At 40.5% G+C, this 23,649-nt stretch overlaps 1 protein-coding gene across 1 annotated transcript; it reads right to left on the reverse strand.

Annotated features, from left to right (window-relative positions):
• Positions 1–15,091: 15,091 nt before the first annotated feature.
• LOC103466195 (carbohydrate sulfotransferase 1) lies at positions 15,092–23,567 on the reverse strand. The gene is made up of 3 exons (XM_017305074.1): positions 23,277–23,567; positions 18,732–18,903; positions 15,092–17,068 (listed from the first exon to the last, which is right to left on the reverse strand). The coding sequence occupies exons 1-3, from the start codon at positions 23,277–23,279 to the stop codon at positions 15,942–15,944; spliced, it is 1,302 nt and encodes a 433-aa protein (XP_017160563.1). The 5' UTR covers positions 23,280–23,567; the 3' UTR covers positions 15,092–15,941.
• Between the last annotated feature and the right edge of the window lie 82 nt (positions 23,568–23,649).

Here is a 23,649-nt window from a genome sequence, read left to right on the forward strand (position 1 = left end):
AGAGCAAACTGAAAATTCTTGTATTCCAAATGATAATAATAATCTTTTGAACCTTTATGACATCATAGATGAGAACATTGGTGGCATGATGATGTCAAACAACCTGTGTCAGGTTCTTGTTTGTTTTAGTTGCTATGGAAACACAAGAAGTTATGTGTAAGGTGGGACTACTGTCAATAAAAAATGCATGGTAGACATTTAAATCCATGAATGCAAGTCAATAAATGTGCACAAATTTAAGTTTTGTATTTGTCCTGTTTTTCAACTCATACATACGTGTAAAAATCAAATATTTTACCTATGACAATACCCATAAACAAACAAATTAGTACAAGTGTTTTATAGAATATTTTTCTAGAAGTTAAACACATCTGTCACATTTAGAAACTGTCTCTAAGCCTCTGCTGGATCTATTTTGAACCATCAGTGAGGAGGATCCCCGTAAACAGATCATATCTTGCTTTAATTGCTTGTTTTGTTCATAAGGAAAATATTTAACATCTAACAATTAGATTTTTTTTTACATTTGAATCAGTGACAAGGATGATGCACCAAGCAGATCAGCCAAATAATTTTATGTTTAATCTGACCTTCTTTATTTATTTTTGCACCTTTTCTCATTCTCTAACATCTCAGCCTCTTCACTGTGTGTTTATGAATCGCCCCTTTGTGAGATCTCCTGTTTACTCTTAGCACCACAGCATAAAGTGACAGTCTACCCAAAACATTTTGCTTCTTTGATTGCATTGCAGGACCAGTTAATGTTGTTCTGTCAGTTTAGTTGAGTTTTGTTACCCTCTCCTAGTCATTTTTGAGTAAATTAGTTTTTTTCCCCTGTTGCGTTATTAAGCATGTTGCGATAAAAAAAAAAAAAACACAATAAAAGTAGCAGGGAGAACCTGATACCACAGTTATGAATATATTCCCATTCATTTCCAAGAAGTCATCTCATTTGGAACAAACAGCAAATACCTGCAGCGATTCTACAGCTGGGTTGATGTAAACATCCATACAGGTCAGCGTGGGACCAGTTTGAGTGAAAAGAGGCCCGTTGGATCTGTGCTGAGGTAAACTCAATCCAGCTACGGCAACACGCAGAAGCAACGTGCAGAGGCAACACACAGAGACAACGAGCAGAGGCAACGCACAGAGGCAAGACACAGAGGCAACGTGCAGAGGCAACATGCAGAGGCAACGAGCAGAGGCAACGCACAGAGACAACGAGCAGAGGCAAGACACAGAGACAACGAGCAGAGGCAACATGCAGAGGCAAGACACAGAGACAACGAGCAGAGGCAACATGCAGAGGCAACGCACAGAGGCAACGAGCAGAGGCAACATGCCGCAGATTCAGTTTGATAAATATTTACATAGAGCATTATTCAATAAATCGATAGAAATCTAAGTGCTCACATCAAAACATCAAATCTAAATAAATAGAACTTGTACTAAATATTTTAATACAGACTGATGGTTGACACTGATCATTTATAAGTTTTTAGTAGTGAAACCTTAACAACTACATGTGTACTATATTTTACTATACTATATTCTCTTCGCAAAAAGAGAAAATATCCAGGGAGAAGCACAAATCCTTTTAAAAAAATTACCCTGTTGGTTTCAAAAGTCAGGTGAGAATGTGTATACTGGTTCTAATTGATAGAAATTCAATAATAGCTTAAATTTCTAAATGTTATAATCATTTGAAGAATAGCATCCATACCAGGCTACAAGAGCAGAAAACCAGACAGGGTGCAAATCCTGCCAGCTGAGTAGAGATGTTGCACCCTGCAATCAACTTATCGATGTAACATGGGTGAAAGCATGGACTGGTCATGGTTGTAGAAGCAGATCTTGCAGAATAATGTACAATGTCACAAAGTTCAAATTATTTAAAATTAATTTTTTGAATGTCTTTAATGATTTGATTCTAATACTGGCTCCCACAGTAGATCTTAAACCAATAGAGAGCCTTTTGGAATAAGAGCATCATGCATTTGGAGTTTACCAATCTGCAGCAAAGAGACGACATATGGATGGATATTTCCGGCAAATCTTTCTGAAACCTTGCTGAATTTATGCTGTGACTAATTAGAGCAGTTCTGAAGACAAAAGGAGATTCAACCACTTCGAACAAGGATTATAGATGGAATTCAGGTAGGAAATACAAATACAGACCCATCAGTAGGCTGTGATTTTAATAACAAGAAAATGAACAGAACGGAAACCATAAATCTCCGTATCTCTCAATTTCAGCGAACAGACCAAGTTCAAAACCTACGGGACAGACTGAGATAGTTATGTTGTATCTCACAGCCTCCATACAGTGGCATCAAGATCTTGAATGCTTTGGATTAATCTATTAAGCTTTTATCGAAGAAAACTCTTAAGACTTTTGTTGCTCCAAGATGGTTTTTGAAATCTAAGGACCCCTGGAGACATTTTTAACTTTGTTCTTTGTATTTGTGAGTGGAGCTATCTACTTCTTGTGTAACAAGTTTGCATGGAAGGACTTTCTTGCTGCCTTGTTCGATTGTGTGCTTATGTAGTTTAGTTTAATGGGCCTTCGGATCAATAATTCCTCAAACTGCATCAGTAAGGATTAACTGCCCCTCGGAGACACCTCTCAGGTCAAAGCCTGGTCCATTTAGCAGCTAATTAGATGTTTGTCTATTGAGCATATGGGCCTTGTGAGGCATATGTTTCAGCACAACATACAGTGAAAGATAACATCGCTCCCACCGTACAGTGGGAAGAGGGAGCGTCAGCCTGGCAGATATCGATTGAGATCTATGGTTTGGAGTCCAGCCAGTTTCAATACATTCAGAGTTTTCAGCTTTGATTTGTTTTGATCAAAGCAGAAAACTCTGGAAATATCAAAACTAAATAGGGTCCGATAACTTCAAAGTTTTCTGCCTTGATTTGTTTTGATCAATAGTGGCAGCCTGCACATGGTGCGCTGATTTATTTGGGTAATGCAATCTTGTCTTGTGGGGTTTCTGAACGAGGTTTGTTTTAAAACCAAACATGAGAATGCAGCAAAAGTTAATTGGCAAATAATTGCAACTTGAATATTCCTTGCTCAGACAAATGTGTGCGCATTCAATGGTTATCATGCAGACACTTTCACTTGTTAATCAAGCTGCAGGCAGTGTTGGTTGTATATAGAACAGTCACTGCCAAGAAGAGACCAGACTACAGGTCCCTTCATAACAGACCCTTCTGATTATATTTATGAAATTCAATTACTCTGACACAGATAGATGGACTTCTTGTCAGCGGGGACGTTCGTCATTTGTTAGCATCAGCAGACATGTCATCCCCGAGGCACTGATGAGACTTAGGTTGTGTGACTGGAAACAAAAAAAGGGTCGGAGCAGAAAAGCACGCTGGGATTTAGCAGAGAAGGAAGGACTGAGGTTTACGAGCACATTGTAGTAATGATGAAGATGCTGTCATTTAAAATACAAATGCATTCAAATACAAATGTGTTAATTACTGAAGTTTTTTATTAATCGTAGTTTTACTGTTTAAGAATAAAAATAAATTCATTATTTACATCATGATGAATACTGATTATCCATCAATGCCACAATACGCCTTTATAAGGGCTTCCTACTTTTGGAAATATCCAGGTTTTTACTCTGAATTGCTGTATAAAGTCAGTTTTAATGTAGTCACCTTTAGGATCAGACAGATTCTTCAAAAGTAAACTCATTCAATAACGACATTGCGGATGCTGCAGTATCTGCTTATCTTGACTTTGACAGATGTTTATTCACAGCCGTACCTTATTACACGCTTCGAAGGGCATTGCTGATTCTACATATACAGCTATAGTCTTTAGTAAACTTAAATCTTGCACATGCGTGCATGTAGACTTGTGGGTTGAAGTGCTATGCTAACGCTAGCATATTACGCTCTGTTTTCATGCAACTTGTTAATTTGGGTTTAGCATATTTTAATGTGGTTCCTGTTAATGCTGTCTTGAAAAAAACTTTTAACTGTTTCCTTCTCCATGCACGCAGCACTTTGGTATGAATACGAACATTTGAAGAAAAATGCTTCGCCTACACTTTCTCCCTAGCATGCACATAGTGAGAACTGAAAAAATTTGCATATTTTCTATCATGATAGATTTTAAAATTTGTGAATAAAAATAAAATCAGATCAGTCTGTCCATCTGCTTTTCTTTGCATGGGGGCAGGTGACAATCTCCATGCACTGAAAGCACAGGAGCTGCGTTTGGCGCTCTGACCAGTCATTTGCAGTGACACTCAGCAATGGAGAACCTCGAGTTTGTGGTTTTATGGACTGAAATGAATCCAGATATTTCATTTTGTCTTGCAGAAGTTTATTGCTCACCTAAATATAATGAAAACAATTCAGTTCAGCTGATAGTTTGCTAGGGGCTGCACAGTGCCGCAGTTGGTAGAGCTGTTGCCTTGCAGCAAGAAGGTTCTGGGTTCGATTCCCGGTCCCGGTCTTTCTGCATGGAGTTTGCATGTTCTCCCTGTGCATGCGTGGGTTYTCTCCAGGTACTCCGGTTTCCTCCCACAGTCCAAAAACATGACTGTCAGGTTAATTGGCCCTTCCAAATTGCCCCTAGGTGTGAGTGTGTGTGTTTGTCCTGTGTGTCTCTGTGTTGCCCTGCGACAGACTGGCGACCTGTCCAGGGTGACCCCGCCTCTCGCCCGGAACGCTAGCTGGAGATAGGCACCAGCAACCCTCCCGACCCCACTAAGGGACAAGGGTGTAAGAAAATGGATGGATGATAGTTTGCATAGCAAACAAATCTATTTGTCTTTTTTTTTCTTCAAAAGTGTGCAGTCATGTTTAGTAATACAGTCAAAAGATGTACACTAACATCCGCACTTGAGCTTTATTGAAAAGAAAAACCTAAACAGAATAATATGCATGTCACACCAAACTAATTTTATGTAGTTCTGCTGTTTCCCACTGGCACAAAACTGTAATGTTGACAGTTTCTCGCTTCTCCCTTGCACATCCATTTTTTGAAGAGACGTGCTGCTTGTAGGGTGGCTAAATCCCAGTTATTCTGCTTCTAAAGTTAACGCCTGTGTTCCTTGCACTGCTCATAATTACTCTCCTCCACACTGAGCAGCTTTGATAGCAGACAGTATGTCCGCTTGTTCACTGAGGTGGTTAAGGGTGGTTGTTTGGAGTTTGCAGGGTCTGGCCTCTGCTCATATGGTGGTGTAAATCATGGCTTGATCAACAAATACACACAAAACACGACTTGGCGTAGCTTGTACTACTCATGGAGCGGTTATGAAAAAAGAGGAAGAGGCGCGTAGGATCTGCTAACGGAGACTAATCTGTCCAAGGTGAGCCAGGTCAGAACCAGCCGGAGCCACGTTCGCGGAGAGATGGCTTTGTGAAGCTAAATTCCTTTAGGTTGCTCAGAATTGTAAAATTGTGGATGAGAACAAATGGAAGTACAGTATTTGTTCTCTGGTAATTTGCCAGAGCAATACTGGCAGCAGGAGAATTGAGGGAGCAAAAAGGCAGGATTGTGACTCATTCAAAGGTATGTTACATAAAAAGCAGAAAAAGAGAAACGGCATGAGCGTTTCAAAGTTGCTGTGAAAATCTCAGCAGGGATGAGTGGGCAGTAAGCAGAAAGTATAGGCCAAACGAGTCTCGAAGCCTCGCGTGTGGTCCGATCTCAGCCAATGGCGTTGTGTTCGCACTTTTCTCCTACCAACTCTGTGATGCTTCAACCCACACCTCCTTTCTTGCTTTAGTTCGCCTTTGAAAGACTTTAATAAGGCAGGAGAGGAAAAAGGAAATCTCACAGACATTTTCTCGCCTACAAGCTACCAAAAAGGGAGCTCGCTGTGAAAGGAGGACATAAATGCCGAGCAGCAAAAGATGGAGGGGGAGACGCCCCCTGTATGAAACATCTGAGTGTTGCTCACTTGAAAAAGATTTGGACTGGCTTTTTCCTGAAACCTTCCGGTAGAAAGATTATGCCTTGGGTAAGATCCTTCAGAGAAGCTGCCAGCCGAGAGACTCTCACACCCCAAGGGTACAAGAATACAGAGAAACTCAGAAACCAATTTTTCATCTCTATTTTCTATGAATGCCTATTTAATAATTTTTGGGACGTATATATGCTTATAAAGATAAAACAGAAGAAAATCATGCTTGAAGCCATTACACTGACTGAGCCTGATTTTGTCAAGGGGTGAAATTATGTAGTTCAACTCAAAACTTGGAGGCAGAATCATAATGAAAGTGATGGTTTATACACCAACATACACCCAAAAGAAGACAACAGAGGGAGACAGGGGCAGGAGAGGGGGCAAGAACAGAGGAACCTAACAATAAAAATAGGAACCATGAGGGGAATAAAAGGACAATTCAGCGGAAAGTGAAGAAAAACAGGACATTTAAATACTGGGGCCAGGATTAGTGGAGCGAGGAAAATAATATAAAATGGACCCTGAAAAAACTGGATCCATAAATAAACTATAAAGAAGCACTGAATTAGAAAAAAAATTGAATAATTCAAAACATCCAAAACAACATTGAGACAGACCTTGATTTGCAAAAGACAAACAAACCAGAAAAGAAAAACCTGTGAAGAATCTTTGCACAAGACTATTTAAAACAAATATAACAATGTGTTGCATTCAGAGGCAAAACATGCATGTATGGGCTGTTTCACATGTTTGCATGATGTTGTTTGTACAAAACATATATATTCTGAGGCTAAACCAAACAGCTTATCAGAACGAACCATGGAGTTAATTGTTCAGCCCAAAGAAACAGCTGGGGACTGAAATGACCTGTGTTGCATTTTCATCACAGAGTCATGGAGCCTCTCTTTTACAAGCCAAGAAGATCCCCTACATGTAATTAAGGTGTTATTGGCTTGATTAAAAAGAGCTCTTTTAACCACTGTCAGGATGTTAGTATAATTAAGAATCTATTAATGTATTTACTACTGCAGTTAATTGTCAATACTTTGACAATTTATTAATTCTAATTGTAATAGAGTATTTAGTTTTAATGGCTTCAATGCCATATTTCTCATCTTTAAAGCAGCTTCCTACAATGCAAACTTAAATGTAATTTTTCTCATGTGACAATAAACACAAATGTGTTTTCTTATGTTTGTTGGCAGCATTTTATATCACTTTTACAAATGACCAGAAGCAAGCATAGCAAAGAACGCATCAAACAGGCTGACTGTACATATTGAGCTATTTACTCTCGCAGAAACAACCTGCTGTTTCTTGCCTCGTGCTTGAGTCTGTGTTAGTTCTCATTTTCTGCCCCTAGACGAGCTACGTCTCTCTTGCCAAACTCCTGCTGCTGCTTCATTGTGCATCATAAAAATAGCTCCAACGTAGCACAAGGGTAGAACATAATGTATTTTTAATTCTCGTGATTGTAGTGTCCGTAATAACCGTTTGCTGTATCACTGTGGTTAAGCAATCACTACATAATCTCATGCAGTTTGTTTTCTACTCAGCAGCGCAAAAAAGGATGAGATTAATTGAGTGTTTAATTTTTGTAAATATGCAAACTCATGAGCCTGATGATAGGTAAAATACTTAACAAATAAAGTTAAGTGCAAGGTGGTGGGAAAATGTATTGGTATGGTTACAGATTTCTTCTTTTTCTGCTTTCCATGTCATGAAACCAGTTTTTATAAAGTTAATAAAAATGTATGTTTTCTAACGGGCAGGTCAGTAGTTACTAAGTAGTTGTCTTATACTCAGACCTGTGCATTCAGTTTTATCTTCCTCCTTACATATGGACAAGACACTTAAACTCAAGTCACCAATGAATGAGTGAGTGAGATTGAATTCCCAAAAACTACCCAGTGACATCTGTTGTTCACCAGTGGAGAAAACAAGCAGCAGAGGCAAACCTTTCAAGGAATAGTCGGCGAACCAAGAATAAGACATAAAACACTACATTCCTTCTTTGCCTCAATTAAAGGCAGAGTTCATTATTTACCAATAATGGGGATAAAAATGGCTTCCCCAGGGAGAGTTTTATGGGAGTAAAAACACTGAACAACAACGAAAAGGCATGTCTTGCATTTTCCTAAAAATATCTTTATAATCCTTCAAACTTTTGGAAAAATATTCTGTGGACTCACCAAGCCAGAGTAGAAGGTCGGGAAGGTGTGCTGCTTGCGTGAGCAAAACCTGATTCAACATTTCAGAAATTCATCCTCACAGTCAGACATGGTGGTGACCGTGTGATGGTGTGGGGCTGCTTCGCCGACCTGCACAACGTGTCGTAGCTGATTGAACCGCGAAATCTGATTCGTACAGGAAAATCCCGAAGGAGAGATTGTCTGGCCAATATTTGTGAATTTTAGATAATTTCACTCAGCTAATACATCAGGAAATCTGCTGCTGGCGTTTTTCCTTTTCTTTTTACCTGCAGTCTGCTGAAGAGCTACTGCCGACAACCCGTCTGCTCTTACCTAGAGGAGCTCTACCCAGTCGCAGCTACGCCAGCTGGCCATTTGATGATTGCACTGAATTCCCTATTATGAAGATCAGTGGTAAACACAATAAATGATGTGAGACTGAACTCAGACACAGCGGAGAGATGCCATAAAAATGAACCTTTTATTAAAAAATATATAGCAAAGAAACACTTTGCAGTGAAAAAATCTGACAATGAGTCAAGAAAAAGAAAGAGGTGAAGATGATCAATGAAGAGCGGGGACTCTTTGTGTTTGTGTGTGCATCTGCGGTAAGAGCATTGGGGGCAAATAACTGTACATGAATGATGGGTGTGACAGAGGCTGATGTCTGCTAAGGGCCTGAGTGGCCCTGGTAATAAAGATACTGTGGTGCGAAGAGGCTTCATTCGCTCCTAAATGTTCCATAATCTCTCTGTAAATGATATCTTTGGCTCCCTGTAAGGAGAATGAAAAATGCAAACTGTTTTTGGAAGTGCCTCTGCGGGTTTTATGATCGCGTCAGCCGAGAACAAACAGCTGAACTTAACATTGTAAGCGTTTCATTTATATTCCGGTAATTTTCATATAGAACATTTCAGACGTGATGGACTGTGTGCACTTAGTTTGTGCTAAATTACAGGCTGCTGTAGCTCTCAGTTTCCATCAGGCTGAAATTGTGTCCTCTGTGAGCAGCTATTTTTATGTGCTGCTGCATCGTCAGGTTGATCCAAATACGAAATAATAATTTCCTGGAGACGTTTCTTCAGTTATCAACGGCACTTTTCTCAGGTAATTTTAACAGGGACGCCAATATGTTTTGTACTCTGCTCTCGGCAGCTCCTCTTTTTTTTTTCTTCCTTAAAATGAATGCCTTTCTATATGGCAAGCAATTTGTGGAGCTCTTAGATGGAAAAAAAAAAAATTGCTCCCTTTTTCTCCACTGGCAGCCCCGCTCGTAGCACTCCCTTATCTTCTTCTGAACACACAGCATCATGTATGTTGCGTTGATATTGTTCAACACAGTCCGCCGTGTTTCGCGGTTTCGACAGGCTGGAAATTTGCAGACTTTCTGGCTGCACACCGAGATAAAGACCATAAAGAATCAGAGGAAGATGATGAAGTCAGGCGACGCACCTGCAAAATGGAGGAGCAACTCCAAGGGCATCTCGCCTCCTCCTTTGCTCCCACATCTCATTATGATCCAGCTAATGGTTAAGCCTGGTGATTACAGAGGGGCGTTGGGATGGAGCAGGTGGGAATTTATACGATAGAGCCGAATCGACTGACACTGACACAACAGTAGCGACAGAAGGTCAAGTGGATGCTTACTCCCAGAACAGGAAGCTGGCTGACGCTGGTCCTGAGTGCGGTGTGGCTGGAGTCAGGCAATCTTCATCAGGATGGAGTTTTAATAGGAAATAAAATGAGGTTCATGCAGACGGTTTGTATTCATTCATCTATTAAGTGATAAAGAAAGAAGAATAAATTGCTTTAAGTGGCACAGATAGACTCTCGTTATATTCACTTCTCAGACAGTTCATTAGCCACACTTTGTTAAGTCACTTGTTAAAACAAAAAAGGAAAACCAGCCATATGGAAGCAACTCGATGCCTTTAGGCTTGTAAATGAAAATATAGCAGTCAGGTTCTTCCTGTGACATGAAAACTTACAAGCCTCTGAAAGTCTTGTTTTGTAATACAAGAAAGAGTGCAAAGTAAAACATCACTGTCTCTACTCAGGTTACAAGTAGCTAAAATCTTTGGTTCCTGCTTGTCCTGGTTTGTGTGTCTCTGCTTGACAAAAATTTCACCACAGTGAAAAATAAAAGAGACACATCTAAGAACGATGTGTTTTTTTTATATTTTTTCAACAAAAAAATGCAGATCTGGCACACTATTGCAATCCAGCTGGGTAAAAATACGTAACTCTCTTCTCGTGAGCTGATGTAAGAAGAGCTTATTCTGAAATATAGCGAGGGACTAAACAAATTAATGCTTGGGAAAAAACCCCACACCAGATTATTGGAGAATCTGTGCTGCAGTGCATGATTCCAAGACACTGTGGGGTGACAGATGTCAGCATGTGCCCTCTCCACATGCTCCCAAACCATCGCTGGAATGAAAATTTCTTCCTTCTTTTTATCTGAGAAATGTGCTCGAATCCTTGCATGAGTTCTAACCTTTGTACCTCTGCTCTCTCTACATATCAAACAACAAAAAACAAGAATCCGACATGTGTGCATGGAGGTATTTTATGGCACACTTGTATCTGGGATTTAGGTGATTTAAGGAGGGGATTGAAATACAATGTGGCAATAGAGTTAGAGAAGTTAAAAGTTTGTCATAAAACCCTAGATGCATTTTATAACTTTAATGAGTAAAAGCCTTTTGTTGCATGGATGGCCCTGTGGCTTATCTTTGCTACCCCCAAGAACTATCAAGCAGAAAAAGTCGCAATTTGGAGGCAATATTAGAAAACCTTCACCTAGGAGACTTTGGCGTAAGACTCCTATGAAAACACAAAGCAGTTTTAACACTAAATGTGATACAATTTGCTCTGGCTGTCCTAAGCAGTTACTGTTCATACATTTATTTCTCTACAGGTCAAACTATGCTGAAGATGCAGAGGTGGAAAAGTGTCACAGAATGCAGGACTTGGTGCAAAAAGAACCATTTGCTTATAAATAAATTGCCTTAAAATCACAAGTAGCAACATGCGGAAACAAGGCATAGATTATCAAAAAGAGAGTGTGCAGATGTAACCATGCTTTCTGACAAACTTACAGTAAATGCTTTGTTAGATTATATGCTCTATTCACACATTATCTCATTCGTGTGACTTGAAAACGTGATTATTTGCCCATACGACATGTCTGCAGGATATTTTCATAAATGTTTTGCATGCCCTATTTTTGAAAATTGTGTTTGGTCCCGGTTGCTATTATCACTCAGTGAAGGTTAAGAGGTTAAAACTGAGCTTCTCACTGCAGTGCTCTCCAATAAATCAGCACACAAACTGTTATCTAAAGCGCCTAATCTGAAAAAGTTCGAACCGCCTGTGGTTTCTGCAAACATAAAGTAGCATTGTTTAACTGTTTGACAGGTGAGGATGAGAACCACTGATGAAAGGTGTGCTGCTCTGCATTTTCTCCACACAGCATCCTGTTTCCAGCATCAATAAGACCTGAATTTGTCAGCACAGTTAAGGAAACATAAAGGGGGTTGTCTCTATTGAGTGGAGAAGAAATGGGTAATTAGCTGCTGGCTGACTCAGGCCACTTGCAGCTTTGTGTGTCAGGCTGTGGATGGAAAAACCAATGAAGTACGTCTCCCCGCGTGTCATAAAGCTCTGCTTTATGGCCAGTTTGTGTAGCCTTGCAGATTAAGTTCAAAGAAAGGGGGCTGGTCTTTTCTCGATGCATCTTAAATCCTGCTTCTCCTCGGCTGAATCTGTAGATCAATTCTTTGTGCTCAGATATCCCTGGTGTCAGCAACTACAAGAGAGATGGGAAAACTGGGTGCCTAAAAATACATTATTAAAGGAACAATTTCACCTCAGGTTTAATACTACTTATGGAGCAGCATGACAGTTGTACTTAAATTGCACATTTTCCATCACTCGGCTGTGGCTTTCATCAACATCACAAGCAAGAAAGCTGATAGCTACCAGTGGGGAAGAGCTGCAGCCTCCGTAGGGATGTGAATGACGCCTTTTCAATGCAACGTTCACATTTAAAAGGAAGAAAATCACAGACGCTCAGTGGTTTGTCTGTGTTTCACACGATGAGAGCCTCCTCAGAAACTACTCCCAGTGTTAATCGCAAGACAGCGGCTCCACATTAGAAGAAATGGGTCGGTGCCTGGAGACGGCACACATCCTTCCTCTGTTTAGACACAAAGACCAGAATAAACGTCACTCGTCGCCGTAAAGTCTCTGGTTAGTTTGCAATGCAGACGAAGGCTGAATCATATTGATATTGTTCCTTTGACATCTGAACATAAATGAAACACAGTCCATGGATTTTGTTTTTTTTGTGTGAGTGAAACATTAGCTACAAGAGACTCTTCAGATGAAATAAGGCCAGAAGACATCTAAACCCAACATAATGACAGAGGACTGCACTCGTTCACTCGGAAATAATTTGCCGTTATTTAATCAAAACTCTCAAATAAATACTAGTACACAATGTGTAAACATGTCCAGCACATAATTTTGGCACTCTGACAGCCCTAAGAAAGTTGAGTTTATTCTTGATAGTGAAGACAAAACAGATTTATTCACATGCTCTCAATGGAAACCTAAAGTTGGGCTTTTTAGTTCTTTGTGGATCCATTTGAACGACCTCAAAAAACTCATAAACAGCAACAGATGTGTCTTTGTTAATACTTTTTCACCATTCGGTTTTCACAGAAAGCAGAATTTTCAATATCTATTCAATGATTATTTGATGCTTTAAATCTGGCAAGCTCAGTTCTGAGATCTTAACATCCCCCTTCTCGGGGATAGAACGTTTTCACCTTGCGAAACAAACATTTTCTGACCTTATCGCCATTTCTGTAATTTTTTAAAAATTTGTCAGACAAAGCCTGTTGTTACACAAAAACACTGGAGATAAAAAAAAATGTGTGGATAGTTCAGGCTGAGTTTCTTTTGCAGATGGTGTTTACACATACCTCACGACGGGGGATGTTTTATGTGCTGCAGAGGCATTTCAGATAGCTGGAAATGAAGGTGAAGGGATGAGGGAGAGCAACTGACTTCAGCTCACAGGAGGCGAGACATAATGCAGAAAATGTGGAAATTGCTGTTTTATTTTCAACACACTGCAATGGGAGATGACGCTCCTCGTTCTGCTGAAGATGATACTGCAGTTATCTGAAAGCATCTAAAATATTGAATGAAGGGAACATACAGCTCTACCGAAAAGAGGAGGAAGGAGCTACATTCACCAGCCTTCACAACCTTTTGCTCTGGAGGATTTGCATTTGAACATTTGCTTCTCCTGGCCAACTAGATGTTTAAATTGGGAGCTAGCTGTAAAATGTCTGCAAGGTTTCCAAAGGAAATGTCACAGACCACTTAGGTTTTTACAACATATCTCATTTGTCTAAAATGTTCAAAAGGTTTGCAGGGTATTTTTGTTGTTGTTGGAATAGTTAGCCTCTGACATTAGAGGAAGCCATTGCTATCATTCCCTGTTCCTTTAAGTTCGGTTTGCAGGACAGATGGACTCTCAACATAATGGTGAGCAAACAATTATGTTTGCTCACCATTAGCTTCGACAGAAAGCTAGTTGGACTAATGACTAATGAGATACAGATCAGATCATCTCCTACGTTTTAGAATATTTTAAAGCTTGGGTTTGAACATAAGAAACATTGCATCCCTGAACTTTTCTGCAAATGCATAATTGCACTGATGCTGCATCCCTGTGCCCTCGTTGTGTGTGATCTACACCTATTTCCATCCTAGAAAAATGTCTAGCATAAAATAATAAGTTTTATTCCTGTTTTTGCTTTGTTGTTGACCTCACTCTTTCACATGATGTTCTTGAAGATCTGAGGTCTTAACAACGACCTAGTTGATATTAAGATCAGGACAGTGTTTTATACTGTCCTGATCAGGATTATTTATCCCTAACTCTGGTCTCAGTCATGCCAGATTCTGTTACTGAGTCAATAACCACATTACAACTGATGCAATGTGCATGCATAAAATAAAATTTTGTACCAACAATATTAACTCACCTACTAATGATGTGAAGGACAGTGTAGCCTAATGTTTCTTGACAGGGATATTTTGTCCGAAGTGGACATTCTGCTGGATGCTTTAAGACCCTCCTTTAGCACGTAGCTAGCTTAAGAAAGCAAATGTATTAATTTCTCAATAGTTCTAGAAAAGTAAACATGTAGATTAAACATTTGTTTTTAGTATGGATCAAAACACACAAGCTTTTCTTGTTCCTGTTAATGATGTTTTCAAATAGAGCGGTTAACTTGAGTGCTAGGCTAGCCTAGCATTAGCATGTCCATTCTATTTAATATTTTGGTGTGCTAAAAGTTGACTGTGTGCAGCTGAGAAAACTATAATATAAGTTGTTCTTGTGATTAATAAAAGTTAAATAAAAGTCAAACGTCTTAAAATTTGATGATCAGAGTTTAAGCTGTTCTCCTCTTTGCGCAGTGTAGAGTTGGCCATATGTCTAAGACAGACGAGAAACTGCAACAGCCAATACAGTCGCTGATGTTTTATGTATTTTAAAAGAGAGAAACACAGCTAAGGCTGAATCATTCATAACCATTTAGTCATTCAATTAAAAAGCAGGGCTGCACAGTGGCACAGTTGGTAGAGCTGTTGCCTTGCAGCGAGAAGGTTCTGGGTTCGATTCCCAGCCCCGGTCTTTCTGCATGGAGTTTGCATGTTCTCCCTGTGCATGTGTGGGTTCTCTCCAGGTACTCCGGTTTCCTCCCATAGTCCAAAAACATGACTGTCAGGTTAATTGGCCTCTCCAAATTGCCCCTAGGTGTGAGTGTGTGTGTGCATGGTTGTTTGTCCTGTGTGTCTCTGTGTTGCCCTGCGACAGACTGGCGACCTGTCCAGGGTGACCCCACCTCTCACCCGGCACATTAGCTGGAGATAGGCACCAGCACCCCTCCCAACCCCACTGAGGGACAAGGGTGCAAGAAAATGGATGGATGGATGGAATTAAAAAGCTTGTTTTGGATCAGCATTAACACAGATATCTCCTGACTGACAAAAAGATTATATAAGAGGAGTAAACAAAAAGAAAATAACAACACTGACATGGCAAAAACTGTCTGCATCCTCAATTATCAATTAGATTTATTGGCAGCATACTGATATACTCCTTCTTATGCTCACAAAGTTGTACCATTTATCTTTTGCCAAATCTTTGCAATTGGAAAATTATTCCCCATCCGATTTTTGACTTAATGTTAGACTACAACATGTTGATGTTGCTTTTAGTCTGAAGAAACATAGGAATAAAAAAAATGCCTTAAATCTAAATTTGATAAAGGTATAAATAATTTTGAGCTCAATTGTTGAAGAAGAAACTTCTGGGTTGTTAAATTAATAAAAACTATGAACTTGGTTCAAATAGAAAGGCTGTAATTTTTTTAAACATTTCCTAAGCAAAATCAGTGTCAGAGTTTTCTGGGGATGCATCTTGAGAGATACTAATTATTTTAAAAAGTCTTGACTGAACCCCCTGGTCAATGCCAAAGCGTTATAGGTAAACAGCAGAAGTAGTAGCACCAATAGTGCATCCTTCTGTTTCCCAGTTTTCTTCATGTAAAAAAAAATGGCACTTTTGACATATTTAACAAAAACTTACCAACTATAGCAAAGTATTTCAGGCATCAGTCAGGATTCAAATAAGTTACATTCATTTTATCCGCGTCTTGACAGACCAAAATCTGAGCATAGAGACGTTTTCTAAATAAGCAGATTTCTTGCATCATCATGTGACAGGTTGAAACGTTCTGTGCTCCACTAAACTTTGTGACAAGTTTCTGAGTTCGGCAGCAGAATGAACCTGCTTGTATCCGAGCAGAGCCAACGTGTCGCTACAAAGGTTCTGAATAGTTCTCACAATGTCAAAGCTGAGACGAAGCCTCCAACTTTCTGCCGTGGCTCTGGAGTCTCTCGTGGTGGAGTATTTGTAATTCCACTCAGAGGGAGCCGACACATTGCTGTTGGTGTTTTTCAATATCCACATCCTCACTCTGTCCTCCATCTCCAGACCCACAAACCTGTAAATTTCAGTCGCCCCGGCATTTGGGTGAAGAGCCAAATCCTCGTACCGCACCAGCATGTATCGCCCTCGCAGCCACGCTGGCCTCTGCAGGCCCGTTTCTGCAGAGGCAGCCATGTCCGTACAGGTGCTGGTGATCTGCGAGAGGTCCACGTATCGAGGCTGGCGTCCAGTGGCATTCCATATTTTCCAAGCGCGAAACTGGTCAGAGAACGCCATGATGCGGGAAGCGAGGATGGCTCTGGGGTCTCTCACCAGATGGATGATCTTCAGGTCCAGACGCGGATCCTCCGTCAGAGTCCGCAGGTCTCCCACCTCGGGGATCCTCACGGTTTTTATGGCTACATGTCCTCTTGACAAACATGATATGGCGGCTAGAGTGAGGTTCAGAGCCCCGCACTTCTTAGGACACCAGATTTCATCAGGCGAATCAGACATTGCAGCAACCGCCCCTTCCAGACAAACTGGAGGAGAACAGAGGGCATGGCTTGAGCTCCGTCGGAAAAAGGAGCTTGTGATGTGATCCTGGGCCTCAGGGCGGATGTAGTTCTCCATGAAGTGAAGGTCGCAGGTGTACAGGTTTAAGAGGAGGTCTCTGTATGCTCCAAGCAAGGCCCGGCGGTCTAAAGTTCGACGCAACCTGCTGCTGGAGTTGGTGAAGGCCTGCTGGACGTGGTAAAGGGGCTCAAAGACGTAGAAGATCCCGGGATGCTGGTTGAGTAGCTGTCCGGTGAACGAGGAGCCGCTGCGCGTTGTCGCAAAAAGCAGTATATGCTTCTGAGGCAACTCGACGGGCATCCAGCTGTCATCGCATAAGGCAGCCCATCTGGAGTCTTGAGCAAGGGAAAGAAAAAGACGAGCGCTTTCAAAATTATCGTCATTCATACAATGTTTTAAGAACAGTCTTTAAATAACTTATTCCAGAAAATGCTGCAATGATTACTTTAAAGCTGTGTGAAAAAGCGGTTCATTTCAGAAGACCAGCTTCAGCTCATAAATGTGAACTGCAGTGTTATTTCTATATTTATTCCTGGGGAAACTACAGATTAAAGCCAATAAAGTTTAAATTATTTAGCGCAAACATCCAGGAGACTGATGGCGGTTTTCAAAGGCGGGTTATGAAATAGTAGATTTCTAAATATAGAGCCAAATAACTGATGGGCAATTACTGCTGATGAAGAGTTGATTGCAAAGAGGATTTTTTCTTTTTTTTAATTCAGGAGCCTTTCGCTGGCAAGTTACATCTGTGCAGTGAGAGTGTATTAATGGTGGTAAATGGGAGGATAATTGCAAGACAAATAATGCATTTTTCATTTTTCTTTTCTCCACTTTCAAGGAATCTCCATTTCAGTGCTCAGATTTCCTTTTTATTTTATTTAAACTGATGTTAAGAACTATTTCGAAAAGTTTTTGTTGAAATTATAATATTACCAATCAAGTTTTGAATGTTTCTCTGTATCCCTAGCTGATGTATTTCAGGTTTTCGTCTTTTCAGAAAATGCACTTTTAATGGGGCTATTGATATGAAATTCACACCAATACTCAGTTGCAAACCACATAATCCACATACCCAATGAAATCAAGACAAATATGCCCATAAAGTTACTGTGGAATGACATATTAAATTGGTATTGAAATAAATTAAGAAAAGAAATGGCCAAAAGGCACAGAAGACAAAGAAAAAAAACATTTCAGATTTAAATTTTAAAACCAGGTAAGAAATTTGAAAAACTCTAACATTGTGCTAGTGGACTGCAACTTTTTTTTTTTTTAATTACAGCTTTATAACATAGAAGAAAAACAAAGAAAAGAGAAAAAATATGGAGTGCAGGGAAAATTAGTAAAAACTGCAAATGGAAACAGTCTGTCAGCTGGTCAGGATTTAGAACCGTTAGTAAAGAAATTGTAACTCCGTCTAAATCTGGCTTTCGTGTTATTTTTTTTGTCAGGCATTCACATTTGTATAATCCCCTAATAGTTGTGCGTGGCAAAGCCAAAAATGCATAAAGGTTTTCATGCATTGATACAATAATTTAAAGGTTAGAGGGGATGGGAACATGAAAGCCAATTGGTAGATTTCCAAAGAGGATGCAGTGAAGACACAGAGCAGTCTTACACCCAAAGTAAAACCCTGATGGTTGCTGAGCGCCGGCTCATAACCACAAGGTTGACTTTACGAGAGAAAGCTTTAAAGAACAAAAAAAAAGAGGTTTATCAAAATTAATGTCAGTTCCATCTTGATATGCATGCATGTCGTTTATTTGTTGCAAAAAAAGGCTTTTAGGTATTTAATTGATTTCGGTGTGTTCTTTCTACTTATTTACTCATGTTTATGGATACTTGGTTAGATTTCTTTGTAAGTGTGGATTGTTTCTGATATATGGTGTTAAATTATATTGAATTAACAAAATATTGTTCTGTTTAATACTTATTATCCCTGTTATATCTGCACACTTTTTAGACTTTAAAAGGTTTTAATGTGCCATCCGACGGTACCTCTGTGGTATCTGCTCCTGCAGCGGTAGGCTCTCTGACAGGGTCCAGACATCGAGTCCCTCAGGGTCCGGATAGCCGTGTACTGGACCCCAAGAGACGCGCACACCAGCAGCAGCACCGTCTTCCAGGAGCACTCCATCCTGCCCCCACCTCCAGCTCTACATCCTTCACGCTGGTGCCGCAGGGAAGACACAGGAAAAGACACAAAATGAGATTTTATTTTGATGGCTTTTTTTTTTTTTTTCCCCCAACCTCTTGCATGCACAGCTCCCATAGAATGACACCTCCAGGGCATTTACTGATGGTCTTCAGAGCAGCTCTTATTGGAGTTGTTGGGATTATTGCCCAAAGGCACTTCCTTGTCAGACATTTGCATAAATATTTAACATTTTCTTTGCTACTATGTATGCCAAGTTATTAAAGTCAGTCCAGAATGCACACTTTAATGGCATGTTCTTCTCTGAAAAAACGAAATAGGCTTGTTACCGCATTAAATATTAAACAACCTCTTTGCATATGATGGCAGCTGACATATCTAATGGCAGAAATATTTGAGCCTCCTGGACTTAAACTAAACTGTGTGTTATTTATTAGGAAGAAAATAGACTGTAAAATGTTTTATCTACAAGGAAAGAGAATGGATTTTCCATTTATGGCACCCAGTAGTTTGGAAAAGTATGTAAAGATTTATGTCCCATTTTAAAACCAAATCTTTAAGTAACAACGGCCCAAATCCCCAAATGTCCTTATTGTTGACATGATTTTGTAAGTATGGATTTTTCCGTTAAATAAAATATTTTCACAGCCTTTTTGTAAAATATTTGGCTTTTCTTTATCAAAACAAATTCCCTATCACAAATAAACATTTTTTCCAATTTTTTAAGAGTAGCTTTAGTAGCTCAACGAACATTTTATTTAGTTGTATTTTCCTTCCATATTAGCAGAATACATTGCTTTCTCTTGGTCTGTCACATAAAATCCTAATAAAAGACGTTGTGACTGTAGAGTGACACAAGAGGCAAAAGTTCAAGTGCATCAGGACGACTTTGAATAACTTAAATGTACAAACAGCTTAGAATTTGTGTCAGGAAATTTTGACCCAGACTTTCATTTGGAGAACATAGCAGTGATGGTTCCATCTACAAAAAGCCCCACAATTCAGGACACTTTGCATACTGTTGCATAATTGCTATTCATCTTTACTTCCCCCTCTTCTGGGTAATTAAGCCTCTGAGCCTAGGAGAGAACTGCATACTCGGATAAATATAGCTGTCGTCTTGAGTGGAGAAGTTTCCTTTGTGCGCTTCCGAGTTTTTTTTTTTTTTTTTTTTTTTTTTTTTTTTGCCACTGGCCATCAAAGAGCAAAGGAAGATGTGATTTTTCCAGATGGAGTTAGTAGGGAAAAAAAAGCTGCAATCCACCCATCCATTGCTGCACACAGCAAACTGATGGTAGATCATAAAGTGATCACGGGGTGCAAACTGTCCCTTCATCCCTCAAAAGTGGCTTTACAGGGGCAATCATTAACAAAACCACAGGTAAGTAGCCTCTATATCACATTGCTGACAAAAATAAATGTTCCCCTCCTAGTTTTTTAGCCTCCTCACCCTCGTTCCGTCTCTCTTCAATCTGCTTCTTCTTCATTAATGATGTTTATGTGTCCCTGGCAGACTCGTATCCTCGGGAATGTATCACACTGAGCTTTTGATGTTCCATTAATCACAAACAGCACCGACTGAAAGACGTTTACTCGGTGGGTGAAGGGAAGCCGAATCAAGCTGACATCATGAGACATTCTGTTTGAATACAGTTTAAAAAAAAAAACAGGGAATGAACTCATCAAGAGGGAGAAACTTTCTCAGACTGGATGCTTCAGACAGACAGGAAGGCAGGAACACAAAGTAGTGGTGTGTAGTTTGTCACTTTAAGAAGCAGCACTGGCTGAGGGAGAGTTGGCAGAGGCATATAACGACTGCATGAATGGGTACAAATAATAAGAACCTTTGACTGGGCTTCTTACACTTAAAAAAATAAAAAATAAAATGAATTCAACAGCTCCACATCCAGTTTGTACCGCACAGCTGGCTGACCGAGGCGCATCATAAAATTCCTCGGCGGCAGGTTTTCTTTTCCTTTCCAGTCGTGTTTAGGGCTCGAAGCCTTGTTTCTCCTCACCCTGCTGCCCTCCGGAGAATCAAGACAGACGCTTCAATAGATTTCAGCATTTTGATTTGCAAGTCCCCCTGCCTGCCTGTCTTACGACTCATCCAGCAAACCGACTTGTGTTGGAAATAACGGACGCTCTGTCAACAGCTGGAAAGGGGGGCGGGGGGAGACTGCAGGCTCGGCTTTTTGTATCCCTCATAAAACAACAGCTCTTACAAGGGATAAGAGCCACAGGGACGGGATCAACTAAAGATTATGCTGTGTGGTGCACGGTCCTTAGGCAAGTTTGAGTTGTAAATTCAGTGAGCGCATTTGCTGCAGCTGCTGAGATAACACAGCCGGCAGCCGGAGCGCTGTGGCGCACGGTGTGAGAAAGGTAATTGCCTCTGTGGAAAAACAAAAGCAACAAATGAGGTTAGAAGTTAGTGATGAAGGTGGGACTGAGGGATTCGGGATCCGACTTATTGAGGGATGGGGACAGAGCCATAGATTTTTCTATTAGGGGGCCCCTCGGAGAGTTCACACATCGTCAGAGCCGGGCTGTTTATTGGTGAAGGCTGATGATCAATCCTAGAAAACACAGAGGGGCCGAGCAGCAGCAGCAGCGGCGGCAATGCTGGGAGCCCACGGCTGGTCTTTCTCGCTCTGTCCTCCATTTATCAATCTTATTTTCCCCCAATTTTTCTCTCTGTTTTAACCAATTTCTTACATACAGAACTGCAGCCAGCAAGATGCATGTGACCCCTTGGCTACATGAGGAACTCCTGTGTGGAGAAAAGATTAATCTTGTCCAACGTAATTCCTAAACCACACAAATACACACACACACGCTCACACACACATAAGGAGAGAGCAAAGGCAGTGGGGTGGAAGATGGGAAAATGAAGAAAAAGGTCAACTCTCATCGTGTCTTGTCCATGACAGCGTTGCTTTTATAGGCTGCTGGATCAGGACTCGAGGCTGTTCTCGTAAATTCAGTGCAAATAGCCGATTCACCCTGTTTGAGTAAAATTTAAAGATACACAAATGAAGCATAACATTACGACCATTGACAGCTGAAGTGAATTACATGTGTTAGCTAAAGCAGGAAGAAATGGGCGAGTGTTAGGAACAAGTTTGACGAGAGCCAAAGTGTGATGGCCGCAATGGGTAACAGTCTATCCAAAGATCCATGAGTGCTGTGGTCATGGTTTGCGGTGGCAGCTGAGGTTTTACTTGAATAAACCCCGTGCTCCTTCTTTAGTGCCCTGACAATAAAAAGGTTGTCAAAATCTTTAAATGTAGTCATTATTCCTTAAAAAATAAAAATAAAACAGTGAAACTGCACTTTCTAAAAGCAACCAGTCAGAAGGTGCAAATCAAACGGCAAATAGCTTGATGCAGTCTGCAGGAATGTGTTTTTAGCATCATCAGCAGCATAACATTTGTTTGGGTGATGGGAACTGAAATGTCAGATCGAGAAACGTCAGGTGTTCAGGTCAACACACACTGCTCCACTGGGGTTAGTGAGCCATAGCAGGCAAAGCAAGGATCACCTGTGCAGGGGTCAGTATCCATCACAGGTGACCAAGCGCTTCCTTCCAGCCTAATTTATGCATGTGGATGCTACAGACCAGTCAACATGCCTACGCTGAGGACTCCACCACATAAAGAACTAACCATCTTGCAGTAAAAGTAGCTGACAAGGTCTGGGGAATCATTTTTCTTTAACATCAAGTAGATCTCCAGGTGCTTTACTGGGGGAAAACATAATGGGAAGGAAACAAGTGGACGATGTTCTGCTGTAAAACCTTCAAGTCCTTCCATCCACGAGAAGCTCACTTTTTAAACGCACACAAACACAGAGCAAACAATTGTCACTTTTTTCAGTAAAGTAACATTGGTGGATGAGGCAGCTTTCAGACGTTTTTTTTTTTTTGCCATAAAGCAAAAAGTCTTCAGGAATCGTTGGAGGAACACAAAGATCAATTCATGTTTCCTGGATGCGTTTGAAAAAAAAAAAAAAAAAAAAAAAGTAACATCTTGACTCCAGACACCACAAACATCTTCAGAGGTCTGAGTCCGTCCATCCACCGACGGATCAACACCGTTAGGCAGGTGGTTATAATCGTAAAGGATTAATAAAGTTATGAAGTCACTTTGCATGCAATAACGCTTTCAAATTAATATAAGAAGTCAAATCTAATAGCTGTCCAATGGTGATACAAATATAATAATGAGCTAAAAGTTAATAATTAACATCCACAAAAAAACATTTTGCGCATTTACTGATGTTCTGCTCCTGCCGGTGTTCTGACTCGGATGTTTTCTGTGCGTAAACGAGCAAGATCTGACAAAAACAGAGAAAAAAGAAAGAAAGAAAAAAAAAAATCACCGTACCATCAGCGCTTTCAGTCAGATGTTGTATTCCTCCGGCCAGTCCAGTCCTGGGCTGTGCATTTGCAAAGCTGTGTGAGTGAGGGAGGGTGTGTGTGTGCGTGTGTGTGGGAGTGTGTCAGTAGCCACCGGTGTCCGGAGCCCAAGTGCGTTCAAAGCCGGAGACGCGCCACGGACGGAAAGTGTCTGGAAAAATAAGCATGTGTAGCCCACCCCTCCAGAGACCGGAGAGACTTTAGCAGCCGAGACATCAGATTGGATGCGAGATTACCCCCCCTTCTCCGTGCATTACGCCTTCTTTATGAGGGGCCGTTTAGGACAAAATCTATGTTTTGTCTCTCACACACTACAAGAAACTCACGCACACTCAAAAAAA

The sequence above is a fragment of the Poecilia reticulata genome, linkage group LG6 (assembly GCF_000633615.1).
Source record: "Poecilia reticulata strain Guanapo linkage group LG6, Guppy_female_1.0+MT, whole genome shotgun sequence".
NCBI lineage: Eukaryota > Metazoa > Chordata > Actinopteri > Cyprinodontiformes > Poeciliidae > Poecilia > Poecilia reticulata.

Coding starts and splice junctions, on each gene's coding strand:
- LOC103466195 (XM_017305074.1), bottom strand. Junction 17,069..18,731: donor CAGGAGCAGATACCACAGAG/GTACCGTCGGAT, acceptor CCCTTGCTCAAG/ACTCCAGATGGGCTGCCTTA.